Raw genomic sequence first — 20,578 nt, 5'->3', positions numbered from 1 at the left:
TATTCTAATGAATTAGGTCCTTATATTATATGTCATTGGCTGAGCTTTACAATATATGTCTAATATTACACTAACTTTAAAATTATAATAATAATTTAAAATATGTTTTAAGATAAACTTAGATAAATTAAGAACACAAAACATAACTTGTTCTGCATCAACGAAATCCATAAAGTCAGTCCTGTCACACAGGAAATTATGATATAAAAATGTACTATTTGAGGAAATTTTGATGAATTAATCGCTTTAATTGTGTAGATGAAGGCGGGGTACCGTATCACCACTATGTTTTTGTAAAAATCTCCTATGTAAAGCTAGTTTTTTACAACTATATGAGTGCCTGGCGGGTATTCTGTGATTTTGTGAACTAGTTGACCGAAAAGTTGCTTATATTTTTTTAGAGGAATTACAAAACCATATTAGATACAATCAGGGACACGTGACCAATAAGAAAATGCTATTTGTATCAAAGAAATTAATTAGGAAACCATTCAAACATATACAGATTTGTCTGTGACAGGGCCTGACATATTAGGGGTGAAATGCGTATAAATATGTATTTTATTCAATCATAAAAACACGCTGAGATGGCATCATATGTGTTTCTCATAGTTTTACATGTCCTCGTTCAGATTTAAGAATAAGATATTTTCCCCCCAAGATTTTTTATAAGTGGAAATGTATGTTTCTGGTAGAATGTCCCCTTTATCTTAGTTGCATTTATTGAGTATAGATATGATATTGGCCCGCTTGTGAAAGTCTGTACAAAGGTAGACGAGTCTGTAAACGCGGGTTACTGCGAGTCAAACTAGCGGCCAATCAGAGGCCTCCTAACAGTCTTTCTATTCGTACGGCGCCTCTGATTGGTCGAGAGATTGGTAACACCAAACAACACGGGAAAAGTAGTAAACGCGCGCAGACGGACAGACGCATGTGCGATTATCAGAAGAGCTCGGTCTCACACAGGTCAGTAGAGCAGACTAAAGCTCATCTGTGTTACTTGTAACATGTTATTCCTTGTAAATAATGAAATGCATCGCACCATAGCTACTTTGTTTTCATGTCGACGTGTCCTTGATGCGTATGGACAACTGCAGAAGTGCATGTGTGTGTGTGTGTGTGTGTGTGTGTGGGGCACCGCGACCACAATGAACAATGCAGTTTAGTGTTTAGTTGTTGTTGCTTTTAGGAAAGATCATTTTATAATTTAACGAATGCACATTGTGTGGAGTGCAATTATTTTTATGTAGCATATGCTGACTGACGTTTAATATTTCTTGGTTTGTGAATTAGACACTCATCTTTCATGTGTGTCTGAGTATAAACTATGACTCAAGTTCTTAATTTAACTTTCTGACCTCTAAATGCGATAATCGTGTGGTTCAGCACAGCTGGAATTATAGATGTTAGTTTTCCTCATAGACATTCATCATTAATGTGTTACTGAATGTCGTCTTGCATGGCTTATCATGACCCTTTTGACCTTGTTCTATGGCAACAGCCATGTTTCTGTTTATTGTTTGCATTCCCAGCATCCCTCCAACCTGCAGAAATCACCTGTGTGCGGACATTAAAGTTTAGTGTTAAACAACAGGCTTTCATTGGAAAGAATCTCACTTTCCAATGCGGTTGTTAAGAGTTGCCAACATTGTGAAGCCGTAGTGATCATTGTAATCATCTCTCCCTCATTGTGGTTGTGTAAATGGTTGGTTTCATCATGTTTATGCAACGTCTTATTTCTATTTAAGATAATGCGATTCATGGGTGCTTTGGTATGGAAGCTTGTTTCTACCATGGAATAAAAAAATAAATAATGGAATTTTTAAAAAGGGCAATTCTGAGAAATAAACTTTATTATTAATTATTATTATTATTATTATTTAGTTATAAACTTGGAAACGTGAGAAAGTCAATTATGAGATATAAACTTGGAATCGCAAGAAATAATTGCGAGTTATAAACTTGTAAACCAAAGAAAGTCAATTACAAGTTATAAACTTGAAATGGCAATAAAAAAGTCAGAATAATGAGTTATAAACTTGAAATGACAAGAAAAAAGTCAGAATTATGAATTATAAACTTGAAATTGCAAGAAAAAGTCAGAATTATGAGATATAAACTTGAAATCGCAAGAAAAAAGTGAGAATTATGAATTATAAACTTGAAATCACAAGAAAAAAGTCAGAATTATGAGTTATAAGCTTGGAATCGCAAGAAAAAAGTCAGAATTATGAATTATAAACTTGAAATTGCAAGAAAAAGTCAGAATTATGAGATATAAACTTGAAATCGGGAAAAAAAAGTGAGAATTATGAGTTATAAACTTGAAATCGCAAGAAAAAAGTCAGAATTATGAATTATAAACTTGAAATCGGAAGAAAAAAGTCAGAATTATGAATTATAAACTTGAAATCGGAAGAAAAAAGTCAGAATTCTGAGTTATAAACTTGAAATCGCAAGAAAAAAGTAAGAAAAAAGTCAGAATTATGAATTATAAACTTGAAATCGCAAGAAAAAAGTCAGAATTATGAATTATAAACTTGAAATCGCAAGAAAAAAGTCAGAATTATGAATTATAAACTTGAAATCGGAAGAAAAAAGTCAGAATATTGAGTTATAAACTTGAAATCGCAAGAAAAAAGTCAGAATTATGAGATATAAACTTGAAATCGCAAGAAAAAAGTCAGAATTATGAGATATAAACTTGAAATCGCAAGAAAAAAGTCAGAATTATAAATTATAAACTTGAAATCGGAAGAAAAAAGTCAGAATTCTGAGTTATAAACTTGAAATCGCAAGAAAAAAGTCAGAATTATAAATTATAAACTTGGAATCGCAAGAAAAAAGTCAGAATTATGAGATATAAACTTGAAATCGCAAGAAAAAAGTCAGAATTATAAATTATAAACTTGAAATCGGAAGAAAAAAGTCAGAATTCTGAGTTATAAACTTGAAATCGCAAGAAAAAAGTCAGAATTATAAATTATAAACTTGGAATCGCAAGAAAAAAGTCAGAATTATGCGTTATAAACTTGGAAACGTGAGAGAGTCAATAATGACATATAGCAACTTGAAATTCGCAATGTGAGGAAATGTGAGAAAGTCAATTGCGAGATCTAAACTTGGAAGTTAAAGTCTGAATTGCGAGATAAAAAGTTGCAGTTTCCTCTTTTCCCTTCTGTGGTGTAAAGAAGCCTCAATACTCCGGTGTTCTTGCAGAGCGTGTTTAGTTTGATCATTGTGTCGCTTATGAACAGGTTTGGTGGAAACTGGAAACGACAGGCAAGACAAAAGGAGCTTGTGAATGTCTGCCTGTACCTCACATCTGTTCATCTTTATTAATAATCTACACTGTTGATTGTTGTATCCATTCATTCATATTGAATGAAGGTCAAAAGTTTAAATGGCATGATGTATTTTGTCAACACACTCGACCTTTGTCCCGATCATGTGACAGATGTGTGAAGATATCACAAGGTCAGACTGAGACCGCCTGTCAGATTTAACACAAGTGTGGTTTATTGTGTTTAAGTTGCTGTAAATGTGATCCGGAGACCCATAATGCAACAGGCTCGTCATTATGGCGATATATGAATGACTGAACTAGATCTAGAGTGAATGTTAGAGTGTTGAATATCGAAACATGTCTGGGTCATATTTCACCACTGAGTCTAGAAGATATTGTGCTTTGTGTAAAAATCTCAGCATTTTCATGACAATTAAACACATTATTTAGTCTTTGAAGTTTAGTTATAGTATGTTTTTTTCAAGCACTTCTATTGAGCAAAGATGCATGAAATTGATCAAGATATAGGCTACAAAATATGATAATAAAATCTGTATCAAATAAATGTTGTTCTTTTGAACTTTATATTCATCAAAGAATCCTGAAAATTAATGTTTTCAACACTGATAATAATCATAAATGTTTCTTGAGCATCAAATCATCATATTAGAATGATTTCTGAAGGGTCATGTGACACTGAAGACTGGAGTAATGATGCTGAAAATTCAGGAATAAATTACATTTTACTACATATTCACATAGAAAACTGCTTTTTAATACATAATAATATTTTAATTAAATAAGAATGATATGATCAGTAAGTCATGGCAACTTATGTTTTTACATTAACACATATAATTGGAGATTCATAAATTCAACTCTATCTAAGTCAATTTAATATAATTTAAGTTGAAATGACTTGTACTTGAAGTTGGTTCAACTTAAAAATTTAAGGCCACAACTTAACTTACGTTTTTTAAGTTGAAATAGATGGACATGTTTTCAAAAACATTAAATAAATCTTACCAACCTCAAACTTTTGAACAGTAGAGGATATAATGGTAGTATTTGTTGCACTGCCCTTATGCAAAAAACAAAAAAATATAATATATATATATTTCACATTATACAGTAAAAATGAATGAATCGTCAGTGTATGATAGAAGAATTTGGTTGGAAATCTCATTAAAATGCAAATTATCTTAATGCTCGTAAAAATAGGCTGCGGTTTATTTATGCAAAATCAATTTTCTTATCAAAAGAAAATATACAATTTTAGATTTTGCATGACCAAGTTAAGCATTTTATTGGATTTTATATTTTACATGGCAAATAAACACAATTACTTTTTCTTTTTAGTGTTTTTTTTTTGTAGCATCTTCCATAATAATTTGCATTAGTTTTTCATTACGTGTTAAATTGGACATCAACAAAACATTTAAAGGGACACTTCACCCATTTGCATTAAGCTTTGCATTGTTAGAAACCCAGTCATACTATTGAATGGTCGTGCAACACTCTCTCATTTTCCCCTGAGACGGGAGAAATCTGTTATTTACCTCTTACACTTCCTCCTACAATGACGCAAAAATCGTCATTTTGCGTCATTGTAGGAGGAAGTGTTAGAGGGGGGGGATTTCTGTTAAGACTACAGACACTAGTTTCTCATCTTTCCCAGGGTGGGGCGCGCTCACGCTACAGACCTATTACAGATCAGTGGGTGGGACTTTACTCTCTGAAACTGAAAGCAATATCCTCCATCTTGTTTGAAGCTAAGCTAACAGGCGCTGTGGAGACAGATGTAAAGTTATGACAATAGCGGAGGAGAGTGCTCAATATGATATAGAAGAAGAGGATTTCGGAAGTCTGATGCTTGAATCAGGTGTTTGTGGCTACCTTTACAAGCCGCATTATAGCGAAGAGCAGCCGAGGCAGAAGACCTGCCTGCCGCGGACGAGGAGCCCGGACTGGCTCGAGTTAGGGCGGACTGGTGGCGCCGGTGATCTCACTATGCAACTACGAACCGCTACGAACGCAGAGATAGAGTCCGTCTGCGGCAAAGAATTTCAACGATGACAATTTCTCCTGGACGAAATCTCTGAATCAGACGAGGACACGGACGTTTGTGTTGAGAACTATCCTAGTTTCGCACCGCATATGTTTTGACTGAACATCCAGGTACCATGCAATAATTCACCTTTTCGAAAGAAATACAAACGAGGAGTAATGCACTATATGAGTTCGCCAACTAACTAGACATTTTGTGTGAATGTGAAATGAATTACAAGCTCTGGTAGTAGCTAGCCTTGTAGACGGAAGAGTGATTTCTCTTATAGGCAGATATGCGCTTTCTGGATTAGTGGGAGTGGCTTGCGGAGCTGTGCAATGTGGTGCATTGTGGGAGTTGTTGTCTTTCATACAAATGCGTTCTGAAATTATTTTTTGTCTTTTCTCGGTCACGAAGGCACCAAATTCAAAAATTATTTTACATTTCGACTACATATATGACCCACTTTAAATAAAAAACAATGTTCAAATGGGTGAAATGACCCTTTAAAGCAATGCAACAAATACTTAGCATTAAGTATAAATACTTTACCATTTACCCTCAAAGTTCTGAGTTTATTTATGCAAAAACTTCAGTGTCACATGATCCTTCAGAAATCACTCTAATATGATGATTTGCTGCTCAAGAAACATTTCTGATTATTATCAATGTTGAAAATATCAATTTTCAGGATTCTTTGATGAATACAAAAAAGTAAAAAAATAAAGTCAGAATTATGAATTATAAACTTGAAATTGCAAGAAAAAAGTCAGAATTATGAGTTATAAACTTGAAATGGCAAGAAAAAAGCCAGAATTATGAGTTATAAACTTGAAATGGCAAGAAAAAAGTCAGAAATATGAGTTATAAACTTGAAATGGCAAGAAAAAAGTCAGAATTGAGTTATAAACTTGAAATTGCAAGAAAAAAGTCAGAATTATGAGTTATAAACTTGAAATGGCAAGAAAAAAGTCAGAATTATGAGTTATAAACTTGAAATTGCAAGAAAAAAGTCAGAATTATGCGTTATAAACTTGAAATCACAAGAAAAAAGTCAGAATTATGCGTTATAAACTTGAAATCACAAGAAAAAAGTCAGAATTATGCGTTATAAATTTGAAATGGCAAGAAAAAAGTCAGAATTATGAGTTATAAACTTGAAGTCGCAAGAAAAAAGTCAGAATTATGCGTCATAAACTTGAAATTGCAAGAAAAAAGTCAGAATTATGCGTTATAAACTTGAAATCACAAGAAAAAAGTCAGAATTATGAGTTATAAACTTGAAGTCGCAAGAAAAAAGTCAGAATTATGCGTTATAAACTTGAAGTCGCAAGAAAAAAGTCAGAATTATGCGTTATAAACTTGAAGTCGCAAGAAAAAAGTCAGAATTATGAGTTATAAACTTGAAATGGCAAGAAAAAAGTCAGAATTATGAGTTATAAACTTGAAATGGCAAGAAAAAAGTCAGAATTATGAGTTATAAACTTGAAATTGCAAGAAAAAAGTCAGAATTATGCGTTATAAACTTGAAATCACAAGAAAAAAGTCAGAATTATGCGTTATAAACTTGAAATCACAAGAAAAAAGTCAGAATTATGCGTTATAAATTTGAAATGGCAAGAAAAAAGTCAGAATTATGAGTTATAAACTTGAAGTCGCAAGAAAAAAGTCAGAATTATGAGTTATAAACTTGAAATGGCAAGAAAAAAGTCAGAATTATGAGTTATAAACTTGAAATTGCAAGAAAAAAGTCAGAATTATGCGTTATAAACTTGAAATCACAAGAAAAAAGTCAGAATTATGCGTTATAAACTTGAAATCACAAGAAAAAAGTCAGAATTATGCGTAATAAACTTGAAATGGCAAGAAAAGTCAGAATTATGCGTTATAAACTTGAAATCACAAGAAAAAAGTCAGAATTATGCGTTATAAACTTGAAATCACAAGAAAAAAGTCAGAATTATGCGTTATAAACTTGAAATCACAAGAAAAAAGTCAGAATTATGAGTTATAAACTTGAAATTGCAAGAAAAAAGTCAGAATTATGCGTTATAAACTTGAAATCACAAGAAAAAAGTCAGAATTATGCGTTATAAACTTGAAATCACAAGAAAAAAGTCAGAATTATGCGTTATAAATTTGAAATGGCAAGAAAAAAGTCAGAATTATGAGTTATAAACTTGAAGTCGCAAGAAAAAAGTCAGAATTATGCGTCATAAACTTGAAATTGCAAGAAAAAAGTCAGAATTATGCGTTATAAACTTGAAATCACAAGAAAAAAGTCAGAATTATGAGTTATAAACTTGAAGTCGCAAGAAAAAAGTCAGAATTATGCGTTATAAACTTGAAGTCGCAAGAAAAAAGTCAGAATTATGCGTTATAAACTTGAAGTCGCAAGAAAAAAGTCAGAATTATGAGTTATAAACTTGAAATGGCAAGAAAAAAGTCAGAATTATGAGTTATAAACTTGAAATGGCAAGAAAAAAGTCAGAATTATGAGTTATAAACTTGAAATTGCAAGAAAAAAGTCAGAATTATGCGTTATAAACTTGAAATCACAAGAAAAAAGTCAGAATTATGCGTTATAAACTTGAAATCACAAGAAAAAAGTCAGAATTATGCGTTATAAATTTGAAATGGCAAGAAAAAAGTCAGAATTATGAGTTATAAACTTGAAGTCGCAAGAAAAAAGTCAGAATTATGAGTTATAAACTTGAAATGGCAAGAAAAAAGTCAGAATTATGAGTTATAAACTTGAAATTGCAAGAAAAAAGTCAGAATTATGCGTTATAAACTTGAAATCACAAGAAAAAAGTCAGAATTATGCGTTATAAACTTGAAATCACAAGAAAAAAGTCAGAATTATGCGTAATAAACTTGAAATGGCAAGAAAAGTCAGAATTATGCGTTATAAACTTGAAATCACAAGAAAAAAGTCAGAATTATGCGTTATAAACTTGAAATCACAAGAAAAAAGTCAGAATTATGAGTTATAAACTTGAAATTGCAAGAAAAAAGTCAGAATTATGCGTTATAAACTTGAAATCACAAGAAAAAAGTCAGAATTATGCGTAATAAACTTGAAATGGCAAGAAAAAAGTCAGAATTATGAGTTATAAACTTGAAGTCGCAAGAAAAAAGTCAGAATTATGAGTTATAAACTTGAAATCGCAAGAAAAAAGTCAGAATTATGAGTTATAAACTTAAAATCACAAGAAAAAAGTCAGAATTATGAGTTATAAACTTGAAATCGCAAGAAAAAAGTCAGAATTATGTTATAAACTTGAAATCGCAAGAAAAAAGTCAGAATTATGCGTTATAAACTTGAAATCACAAGAAAAAAGTCAGAATTATGCGTTATAAACTTGAAATCACAAGAAAAAAGTCAGAATTATGCGTAATAAACTTGAAATGGCAAGAAAAAAGTCAGAATTATGCGTTATAAACTTGAAATTGCAAGAAAAACGTCAGAATTATGCGTTATAAACTTGAAATCACAAGAAAAAAGTCAGAATTATGAGTTATAAACTTGAAATCACAAGAAAAAAGTCAGAATTATGCGTTATAAACTTGAAATCACAAGAAAAAAGTCAGAATTATGAGTTATAAACTTGAAATTGCAAGAAAAAAGTCAGAATTATGAGATATAAACTTGAAATCACAAGAAAAAAGTGCAAGTTATAAACTTGGAATCACAAGAAAAAAGTCGGAATTATGAGTTATTAACCTACCTAATAACACATTTTTTTTTAATTATCCTTTACAGTCACTTTTAATCAAATTGAATTGCTCAATAAAATAAAAACCCTTGACATCACGCCTCAGATCAGTGTAAAGCTGTCTTGTTCTCGAGCCTCATGTGGATGTCACATGTCTGCTGTCTCTCGTCATAAGTTGCATGCCTTGAATATATATCTGGATCTGTTCCACTCAACCTCATGCCACTGTTTTCCATTTGTTGTGCCACTGTTTTTAAATAGCAGCAGGGGAGGGTTCGCCGGCCATCGGGTGAGCGGCCCGAGGGTCTGTCATTGGTCTCGCCCGTCACAGCTGGAGCTTAAAGGACGTGGTCACGTTACCTTTGCCCTGGAAAGCGCAGTGGAATGAGACTGTGTTTGTATTTATCAGCTCCTCTTGACAGGTCGACACCAAGCCCGTGAGATTACGAGGAAATAGTCGATAAATAAACGGAAGCGTGATGCTATCATAGGTAGTGATTGAGCGGTATCAGCTAGGCCGATTTAACCTTTGACCCTTGCATCCCTTAAAACTCATCTTTGATCACCGAAATGACCTGCCTCAAAATATCTTGAATGTAATCCGACACCCTTGCCTCATTTAGTATGCGTGGTTCTATGAATATGCAAATGAGCCCCGCCTCCACTCACTCCCTCAGCTCAGAGATCCACTGGTTGACGATCACACGTTGATCTGATTGGTTACAAGGTAGTTTGTGGCGTCAGAAACACCAGCGATTTCAAAGCGTGTTTTTGAGACTGTCTTTGGTTCACTGCAGTTTTAAGGAGAAAATACTCAGCAATGCTGTCGACTTATGAATTTACACATGGTTTGCATATTAAAAACACCACATAGACACATAAACAACATTAAAAACTGAAATCGTTTGATTTTCACCTCAGGGGGACTTAAAAAACGATTTCCTAATGTTTTTGATCACCACCAAGGCTGCATTTATTTGATCAAAAAATACAGTAAAATCAGTAATATTGTGAAATATTATTACAAATCGAAATAGCTGTTTTCTAATGTGAATATATAGTAACGTGTAATTTATTCCTGTGATCAAAGCTGAATTTTCAGCATCATTACTCCAGTCTTCAGTGTCACATGATCCTTCAGAAATCATAATAATATGATGATTTGATGCTCAAGAAACATTTATGATTATTATTAATTCTTTGATGAATAGAAAGTTCAAAAGAACAGCATTTATTTGAAATAGAAATCTTTTGCAATGTCACTTTTGATCAATTTAATGCGTCATTGCTGAATAAAACACATTTTGTAATCTTTACTGACCCCAAACTTTTGAACCATGGTGTATTTTGAAGCTTTTGTAACGTTGGTCGTCTAATCATAGGACTTTTATCTCAGCCTGATGTAATCAGCATGTCTTTCTTGTTGAGTATTGACACAGTTATCATATCTAGTCAGTTGTGTGTGTGTTTTTTTTTATCTTAGCTGTTTTACTATTGGTCGGTTGCTCGTGTGACTTCCTGCTCTGTGATTGGCTGAGACAGCAGGTTCTAAGTGTGTGTGTCCAATAAGGAGTCTGAGCCTCGGCTGCACATAAACTCAAGCTGTAGTTGTTCAGACTGAACTGCTGTTGCCTTCACCTGGTCATTCATTTCACCTTCGTGTTGCAGTGCTCACGTTTGGACGTACCTTATTCTGCTAGTCTCAGGTGAAGTGTGTGTGTGTGTGTGTGTGTGTGTGTGTTGTAGCTGTCAGTGGTTATGTGGGTGCAGGAGACAGCGGCACTTACGGTTGGACGCACCTTATTCTGCTAGTCTCAGATGAAGTGTGTGTGTGTGTCTGTGTGTGTGTTCTGTGCCTTTGCTGTCAGCAGCTGTACTGTGATGAAGGACAGTCAGACATGTTTTGGTCTGCTGAGGGGTTGAGGAAACTATATTTCATAGTACAAATTACTTTTGACGGAATATAACGAATGATTTAGTATTTTCAGTTTGATTCTGAATGAAAGCATATTGATTTTAGCTGGATTTAACTCTTTGTGTTGTTTGTATACACTCATGCATGAGTTTACTAGTGTTTCAAGCTGTGTGTGTGTGTGTGTGTGTGTGTGTGTGTGTGTGTGTGTGTGTGTGTGTGTGTGTGTGTGTGTGTGTGTCAGGACGTTTTACCCCGGGGCAGTAAGAATAGAAGTGGGTGAGAGGTTAAAGGAGTAACGCGTCCTCCTCGCACGGTTTAGCATGAATCACATATAGCATAGCTGGCGAAGGTGACTCACATCTCTTACCTAATGCTCCTGATGCTAAGTGTGTTAGCTTGTTTCAAATGAAACTTGTTGTACTTAAAATAATTGATTTGATTATGATCATAATGTTTAGTTGGGCCACTTCAGTGTTCAATGGATGCTTGTTTCCGCCACCGATTAATCTTTTTATCTCACTATTCTGACTCTTTTTTTCTTTTTTCTTTTTTTTCCTCATAATCGCGCAATGTAAATTCTGACTTTTTTTCCACAATTGCAATTATAAAGATATCAACTTGCAATTCTTTCTTTTTTCTTGCAATTCTGAGTTTTTTTCTCGCAATTGCGAGTTTCTATTTTGCAATTCAGAAAGTCAGAATTGTGAGATATAAACTCGAAATTGCAAGATAAAGTCAGAATTGTAAGATTGCAAGTTATAAAGTCAGAATTGCAAGATATAAACTCAAAATTGCGAGATATAAAGTCAGAATTGTGAGATTGCAAGTTGTAAAGTCAGAATTATGAGATATACACTCGAAATTGCAAGTTATAAAGTCAAAATTGTGATATAAACTCGAAATTGCAAGTTATAAAGTCAGAATTGCGAGATATAGCCAAAACAAAGCATTGGGAAAAAAATTGGTGTTATTTTGGTATCTTTTATAGTTTTTATTATTATTTTTTAATTCGATTTTGTTTATATTTTTTGTTTTCATTTTAATTTCAGTTAAAGTTTTAGTAATTGAGTGTTTTTTTTATTTTTTATTTAGTTTAAGTTTAGTAAATCAAGTTAAACTAAATGAAAATGGGAAACTAGCTGAAATAAAATAGGTATTTTTAAAAAAAAGGTATAAAATAGGTCACTTTTTAGAAATGTTTTTAGTTTAATAGTTTTGGTTTCAGTTATAATAATAACCCTGTGTAGGATTTACTTTGAACAATTTTTTCTCAGAAATTGCCAGTAAATTTCATAAATATTTACGAAGAAACTCCAAATAACACATAAACATGCAATTTTAAAGTAGAAAAACGGAAATATATTTTCTTGTAAAACGTACTACAGTAATTTTTGTTTTATTTTTCATCTTTTTTATATTGTGGGTGAATCATAAGAAATCACACAAGTACATGTCTGGGTCATGAATCAGCACATGAACATTTCGACACAATGAACATGAACGCAAAGGAACATTTTGTGAACACAAGTTGGTGCTGGTTTTGTGAAGTTGTGTAAGGTTTAATGAGATGTTAGAGGAGTGTTAAAACTGCTGTTAAGGTTTCATTTGAGTTGAATTGCAGGTGTAGTATATTAACATAATAACCTTACACAACATCTGATAGTTGCTTGAGTTTGACCCTTCATCAATGATTGTCACAGTTCACCAATTGATTGCTCGACACAATATTTCAAAACACTTGACAGGATTTTATAGCACAATAATGTGCCAATAAAAAAAGATTTTACTGAACTGATTTTTTTTTAACCATTGGAGGAAAATAAGCAAATTTCCACATTGTCTTGGTAGTGGGTATTTTAATATTTCTCATATTTCCTTTGATTTTCATCCAAAAAATCTTAAGAAAATATATAATTTTATATTTTGCATGACCAAATTAAGGATTTTATTTGTTGACGGATTGTGACATTATTTACATGGCAAATAAACACAATTACTTTTTCTTTTTAGAAATAATTTGCATTAGTTTCTCATTACATGTTAAAATGGACATCAACAAAAAATTCAAAGCAATGCAACAAATACTAGCATTAAGTATAAATACTTTACCATTTAATATATGTCTCATTTGACCCTCAAACACTGTAGAGTATCTGACACTGGAAGAGTTTGGTTCGTGTTGTTCATGTGGAGAAGATGCAGTTTTCTGAGATCGATACGGTGAAACCCACGCCATCGTTACTGTTCGTATGATAATGAGCGTTTGCTTTCTGACCAATCAGAACAGAGCAGCTCTCAGAGAGGCGGGGCTTAGAGAGACTGAATCCTTGATCGAAGCGTTTCAGACATGGTTATTATGAGAAAAAGTCTAAATCTCTAAAATGACAGCCTTTAAAATAGAATTATAGCACTTTAATATTATTGTGGGATGCTTAGAATTATGCAAGTAGTGAAATTCTGTGTTTGTTCATATGTAAGTATTTATGATGCATTTATATGGAAGCTTGTTTCCGCCACTGAATAAAACATTTTAAAAGATAATTGCGACTTTTTATCTCACAATTGCGAGTTCTGACTTTATTTCTCAGAATTGCGAGATATAAAGTCAGAATTGCGTGAAATAAAGTCAGAATTCTGAGATATAAAGTCAGAATTGCGAGATATAAAGTCGCAATTTCGTCTTGCGTCTTATTTTTTTCTCGCAATTGCGACTTTATATCACGCAATTCTGACTTTATATCTCAGAATTCTGACTTTATATCTCAGAATTCTGACTTTATATCACGCAATTCTGACTTTATAACACATAATTGCGAGTTTATATCTCGCAATTCTGACATCTTTTCTCGGAATTGTGAGATATAAAGTCCAATTCTAAGGGGGGGGGGGGAGAGACGGACTTTTTTTTTTTTTACAGAATAGTTTATATCTCACAATTCTGACTTTATAACACGCAATTGCGACTTTATATCATGCAATTCTGACTTTATATCTCCCAATTGCGTGATATAAAGTCAGAATTCTGAGATATAAAGTCAGAATTCTGAGATATAAAGTCAGATTTGCGTGATATAAAGTCGCAATTGCGAGAAAAAAAGTCAGAATTCTGACTTTATAACACGCAATTGTGACTTTATTTCATGCCATTCTGACTTTATATCTCGCAATTCTGACTTTAAAACACGCAATTGCGACTTTAAAATACGCAATTCTGACTTTATATCTCGCAATTCTGAGAAATAAAGTCAGAATTGCGAGATGTAAACTCGCAATTGTGAGATAAAAAGTCGCAATTATCTTTTATTTTTTTTTATTTTGTGGCGGAAACCAGCTTCCATACATTTATGTACGATCATGTGTTAATTTAAAAAAATCTTGTATAATATGACTTGCTTGGTTTTAATTGTATTTATATGATATTTGTATTTTTTGTAATTGAATTTTTGCCATGAAAATAGCCTTGAATGCTGACATGGCACTAAATAAAGCAATCTGAATCTGTATTTATGTACGATATACCAGTGTCCAAGAGAATGAACAGTAATGTTAAACTAAACCTCTCCCTGCAGTATTTAATGTAAGCCCTGCTGTCCTCCACAGATTCAGTCATGCAGGCACACGAGCTGTTGAAGCAGATGAGGATCCCCGAGCTCTCCGAGGTCCGGGATTATTTCCGCGGTCTCTCCACCAACACACTCCTCAGCATGGGCGCGTTCACCGCGGTCACGGCGTACTGGTACGCCACGAGACCCAAAGCCCTCAAACCGCCCTGTGACCTGCGCATGCAGTCGGTGGAGCTCCCGGTGAGTGAACTCAAATCCTGCCATTGCCATCACAGATTTGACATTTAACATATTTAATGTTTGCATTTGTGCTTTGGCCAATCAGGGTGGAGAGTTCGCTCGTCGAAGTGCAGTTTTAAACGGAGACCCGCTCATGACCCATTTCTACGAAGACGCCAAGACCGTGTACGAGTGCTTTCACAGGGGCCTGAGGGAGTCGAGTACGTACTCTTCAGTTTTATTTCAACTAGAGGTGTAACGATACTCTCATGATACACATCACGATACTGAACTCACGATACGATATTATTGTGATACTCCAAGGCATATGAAATTAACTGTTGGTTAAAATGCTAAATTTGATATTACATTGGGTGTAAATGAATAGGCTTGGACTTGATGCTGAAACCCAAAGCACAGGACAATAGAGACACCAGAATAACAATATTCATGATTCTGAAGATGAAAACACAGGATTATTTTAGACGAATATGCTTGATCTCTGTCACTGACTAGATATATTTAAAATAATGTCGGCCACTTTTTACTGGTAACATCAGACATTATCAGGACACACAAATATGCATTATTATACAGTACATTATATTCAACATTATATATAGTAGTTTAATGTAGTACTGAGACTAGAACTCTGTAAACTTGATTTTTTTCTCACACAGTAATTTTTATTTTGGGTGAATTATACACAATATATATTGTCACTATCCACGATACATATTGTTTCATTTTTGTATTGCGATATATAAATTTGTTACACCCGTAATTTCAACAATTTAAAGCTTCGGTTTGAGTGCTGATATCGTCACGTCTCTTAGAATGTCATATAAAGTCTTTAATACACATCGTTTCAAAACAGCTTTAAAGAAAATCATGATGGTGAAGCGAACATATGCTTTTTCACATGCTGAACTCTCTTCAGTGTGTAATGTTGCTGTTTGATCATGATAAAGCTCTGCAAAGTCACACAGTTCTTCTCTATATCAGTGTCAGTGTTTCTGAACTCCTGAAACGCCTCCATTGTAGTCTTGAGTTTCTTCCGGGAACGAACACGTCACAATATTCCTCATTATAATAATTAATGCACAGAATAAAGGGGCGGGGCCTGATTGAGTTAGTTAGTAGTGTGTTAAACTGGCGGTTGTGGGAAGGGGCGGGACATTTCCCAAACACACTCGAAGCGCTCGACCAATCACAACACACTGATCCAGCCGACCAATCAGAGCACAGTGTGCTTTTCAGAAGGAGGGGCTTCATAGAGACAGGAACTAAACAGAGCATTACTGACAGACTGGGAAGAGAGGAGCCGCAACAATGGAGAATATGAGGAAAATAATCAACATTCAAGCAGGAAAACCTTTTCTAGAGCTCGAAAACAACATCAAGACTTTGTAATAATGTAATAATATCTTCATGCCTGATAATTTAGCAGCTTTGAGCTGGATGATAATATAGGTAAACATTTTTTCAATGATGCAGTCAAGATTTGTTATATCATAATATATATATCGCCCTATGCAAGTGTGTTTGTATGCGGATAAAGTTGGACAGACTTGTATATCCAACTTTATATAAAAATCTGGGCAGTAGTATAGTTACATTTTGCAATGAAATGTGATGTCAACCTGTGGTAAAGTAGTCACAATATGTTGAATACATAAAAACAACTGTTGCAAAATGCAAACGGCTGTAAATGTGATGTATTTATGTTTCCATTTCAGAAAACGGCCCCTGCCTGGGATCCAGAAAACCAAAGCAGCCGTATGAATGGCTTTCCTACTCAGAGGTATACGACACTTATGCATCCATATCTGTTTTATACACTCTTCTGTTAATTGATGTGCACTTTTGGACATATTCAACTCTTTAACTCTTTTTTCAGCTGTTTCTGATGTTTTCATTAATCTCAGTACAAAAATGTATGCATAAAAAAAAGTGAAGCAGCTATTAATTCAGAAACACATTTTTTGCTAGAAATGGTGACATTCAATAATTTGTTCATAATTTTCCATAGTGTTCCAGTTTTCCATTTAGGTTGATATCTCAAAAAATTAGCTTTCTGTAAGATTTTGTTTGGCTGCAGTACCAAATGCGTCCAGTAGATGAAATTCATCTCCTTTTTTGACTGTGAACAACACAAGTGTGACTCATTTTTTCAGGACCATTTAACCTTTTCGAATAATGTCCATGATTTGTGTGAATGTGAGTGTGAGTGTGAGCATAGTTGGAATTCAAGGGGGTATTGGGAGGGTCCGACCCAACTAGATGAGACTTGGACCCTACCAAAAGGGATGAAAATAATAGTTTGGTGGGTACTGAAAAAAATGTAATAAAATATAATGTTAAATCCAAAATTGTATGTATTTAAATGCAGTTTTACCATCACAATATTTTGGAATGACTCATTGTTAGAAACATAAGAATAGACATGGCAAGAAGACTCAGACAGAAGCACAGAGCATTCAAGACTGTTATTTTACTGATAAAAAAAAGAAGGTATAGACTGATTACTTTAGGCGCTTCAGGTAATTAATTGCAGATTTTGAAGATAATCCACCAGCTCTTGTGTACTGTATGTTGAAAAACAAGACATAGTTTTACCTGGGCAGTAATCAAATGACCTCCATTCCTCATACGTGCACCCTGGACTACCTTGTTCATTTTCTGAATAGGGGTGTGAGGAATGAAGAAAATCAAAGATTACTTAAAGTCACTATGAAATCAAAATTGACCACACTCAACAAATATAACTATATATTGTTATATATTTTAAAATAACAATATATAAGATTTTTGGATTAAAATCTCCAAAAAACACTAGAACAATGTTATATATTTTGTTGACATTAACCCAAATGTTTCCAACAATGTTTAAATCCAGAGAAATCAGCTATTTTAACCAGTTTAACATCCTGTGTCATTGCATCGCCTGTCAATGATGTAATATTCAATTATTGGTTCCTTTTTTTGTGTTTTCTGAGAAACCTGCAAAAATGACTTGGGCAATTATTCTAGGAAGGTGATGATATCTGCATTACCCTCGATTTCCGCTTTAATAAACTGTGTTTTATTAGACAGTTGAGCTGCTGTTTGGATACATTTATCAACCGAAAACTATTTATTATTCATCACAATTCAGGAAATAATCTAATGAAATACGATTTTCAAACCCTCACTGCAGGAGTTCCATAGATATACTGACACGGGGAGAGGTTTAATGAGGCGATCTATCATTTTGTGCAATTTCATTCTTAATGTCTTAACAAGAGGGAATCTGCACTAATATTCAGGGAATTTTGCATATAGATTAGTGGTTCTTATGTGTTTAATCCTGTAAAAAAAGGAAAGTGACGTCACCAGTCAAAATAGCTGTACCCCCCGAAGCTCATAGTATAATTCGAACACTGAGTGTGAGTGTGAAAGTGTGTGAGTTCACATAGCAAGTGTCAAAACCTTTTGCATCATTCTGATTAAGTAAAATATTAAAAAAAAAACTAAATGTAAACTTTTTTAGTCAAAAATGCCCGAAGGGTTAAATCTCAGCAGAATTCACAACATCACAGAAAACCAAATATTTACATTTGCAAGACATAAAAGTACTAATATAAAATCCGGAAAGTCTTTCGCACTGCCGCCTAGCCATCCGCCTATCTTTATTATTGAGCACGGGAATGTATTATAGCTCACGTTTACTCTTCTCTCAGCTCTCAGGTTAATAAGTTACCTGGTTATTTCATAATAACTTCACATAATAACTCCAGTCCATGCACTGACATCCAGCACGCTGTAAACCTGTGCAGTAATGCGTCCTCTGCTTTGAAGGACTCGTGCAGAGAGACACTGTGTTCCTTCAGCGTGTGTCATGTGTAATCAGAGCGTCCCGCACACACACACACACCTGTAGAGAAGCTGGTTTGGGATTTCAGAGCACTTTAGTGCAGGTTCTGGAGATTGTCCACACGGTTGTAAAGGTCGCACTGACACAGGTGTTCAGACTCTTCTGGTTAACTGCACATTTCTCAGGTGATTAGTTTCTGGTTAAACTGCACGTGATACTGCATTCCTGTAGCATGACACTGGAACAGTCAAGGTCATGGGTTCGATTCCCAGGGAATGATCAAATGCATGAATGTATGGATGCACCAGGGTTTATGGTATTCGTCATGTGGTGTTCCTCAGGTGATTGAGCGAGCGGAGAATTTGGGATCGGCATTTCTACACAAAGGACACTCGAAAAATGGAAACCCACACATCGGCATCTTCTCCCAGAACCGACCAGAGGTCAGAGCTCAGAGATATGGCCTTTATTACACAAATTAATAGCATAATCAACCAAAACTCAAAATATTATGTTATCTGAACAAAATTGGTGAATCTAAGTTGATTTGACAAAAGATAAAAAGTTGAGTTTTAGTGTGTTTAGATTTTGACCAGATTTAAATCAATGATGTAAATTATAAATATGATGTAAATCTTAAATTATAAAAACTTATTCAAAGGTCAAGTGTGTAATTATTTTTTAATAGAATACTTCAAGTACTTTTTCTATCAAGTAGCATCAGTCTTTAAGTCTTCTTCTGACCAATGACAGAAGGAAGTTAAAAAAAAATCTGTTTATTGAATTATTTGAACTTATTTTGTTTTTATGTATATTTAAGTATTTTTTTAAATCTTATATAATATAACACACACACACACACACACACACACACACACACACACACACACACACACACACACACACACATAATATATAACACACACACACACACACACACACACACACAATATATAACACACACATACATAATATATAACACACACACACACACACACACACACACACACACACAGAATAAATAACACACACACACACACAATATATAACACACACACACACACATAATATATAACACACACACACACACACACACATACTGTATATAGGTGTATATATATACACAGCGATAAATAGTAGCAGTAAATAAAGTAATAATAATAAATAAATAATTAATCATTTTATATATATATATACATATATATATTATTTATTAATATTATTCATAAAATAATTATTAATTCTATTATTTTATTAAAATAATCTTTTTTTTTCTTCTTTACTTAATTAATTCATTCTGTTTGGTGGTGCTATTGGTGCAAAAATTACACACTTCACCTTTAAAGGATAAAAATTTATCTCAAATTGAAACTGAAATTGAAATGACAATATTAAAAACTGCCTTGAGTTTCTGTTTAACTTTGTATTCTGCATGTGTGAATACATGTGTGCATGAAACCATCTGTGTCCTCCAACACTCTTCATATGGATTGTGCCTGTTATAGATTGTGAATATTTTGTGTGTCTAATATCATAAATCTTTCCCTCAGTGGACGATTTCAGAGCTGGCCTGTTACACATACTCTCTGATATCAGTTCCTCTGTACGACACCTTGGGCACAGACGCCATAAGCTACGTCCTCGACAAAAGTACGCAAGCTTCTAATGCAGTTTGATCTCGAAAAGGTCTATTTATCAGTCATTGATTTAGTATACGTGCAGATATGCGTCATGCATGTGTGTGTGTGCTTTGCAGCCTGCATCTCTACAGTGGTGTGTGACGTACCCGAGAAGGCCAGGCTGCTGTTGGACTGTGTTTCCGGCAAACAGCACTCGCTCAAAACCCTGATCCTCATCCAAGACTTCGAGGCTGATCTGGTGAGCCGAGGACAGCAGTGCGGCATCGACATCATCAGTCTGAGAGACGCAGAGGTGAATAAACCACAGACTGTCTGCTCAAATATGTGCTTGAC

At 34.0% G+C, this 20,578-nt stretch overlaps 1 protein-coding gene across 3 annotated transcripts in view; it reads left to right on the top strand.

Moving 5' to 3' along the window:
* Positions 1 to 874: 874 nt before the first annotated feature.
* acsl1b (acyl-CoA synthetase long chain family member 1b) overlaps positions 875 to 20,578 on the top strand; it is a 41,416-nt gene continuing 21,712 nt past the window's right edge. The window contains exons 1-7 of one of the 3 annotated variants that reach the window (XM_081383059.1): positions 875 to 966; positions 14,568 to 14,770; positions 14,856 to 14,970; positions 16,489 to 16,553; positions 18,947 to 19,048; positions 20,156 to 20,255; positions 20,362 to 20,537. In XM_081383059.1, the coding sequence (XP_081239185.1) occupies positions 14,576 to 14,770; positions 14,856 to 14,970; positions 16,489 to 16,553; positions 18,947 to 19,048; positions 20,156 to 20,255; positions 20,362 to 20,537 (753 nt within the window). In that variant the 5' untranslated portion in view covers positions 875 to 966; positions 14,568 to 14,575. Of the gene's footprint in view, positions 967 to 10,639; positions 10,759 to 14,567; positions 14,771 to 14,855; positions 14,971 to 16,488; positions 16,554 to 18,946; positions 19,049 to 20,155; positions 20,256 to 20,361; positions 20,538 to 20,578 lie in introns of those variants that run through there. The other 2 variants (XM_081383061.1, XM_081383060.1) reach the window with 2 other exon arrangements.

This window comes from Scardinius erythrophthalmus, assembly GCF_964197995.2.
Source record: "Scardinius erythrophthalmus genome assembly, chromosome: 13".
Classification (NCBI taxonomy): domain Eukaryota; kingdom Metazoa; phylum Chordata; class Actinopteri; order Cypriniformes; family Leuciscidae; genus Scardinius; species Scardinius erythrophthalmus.
Note: the sequence above shows the minus strand (reverse complement) of the source record. Positions and strands in the feature narration are given on the sequence as shown.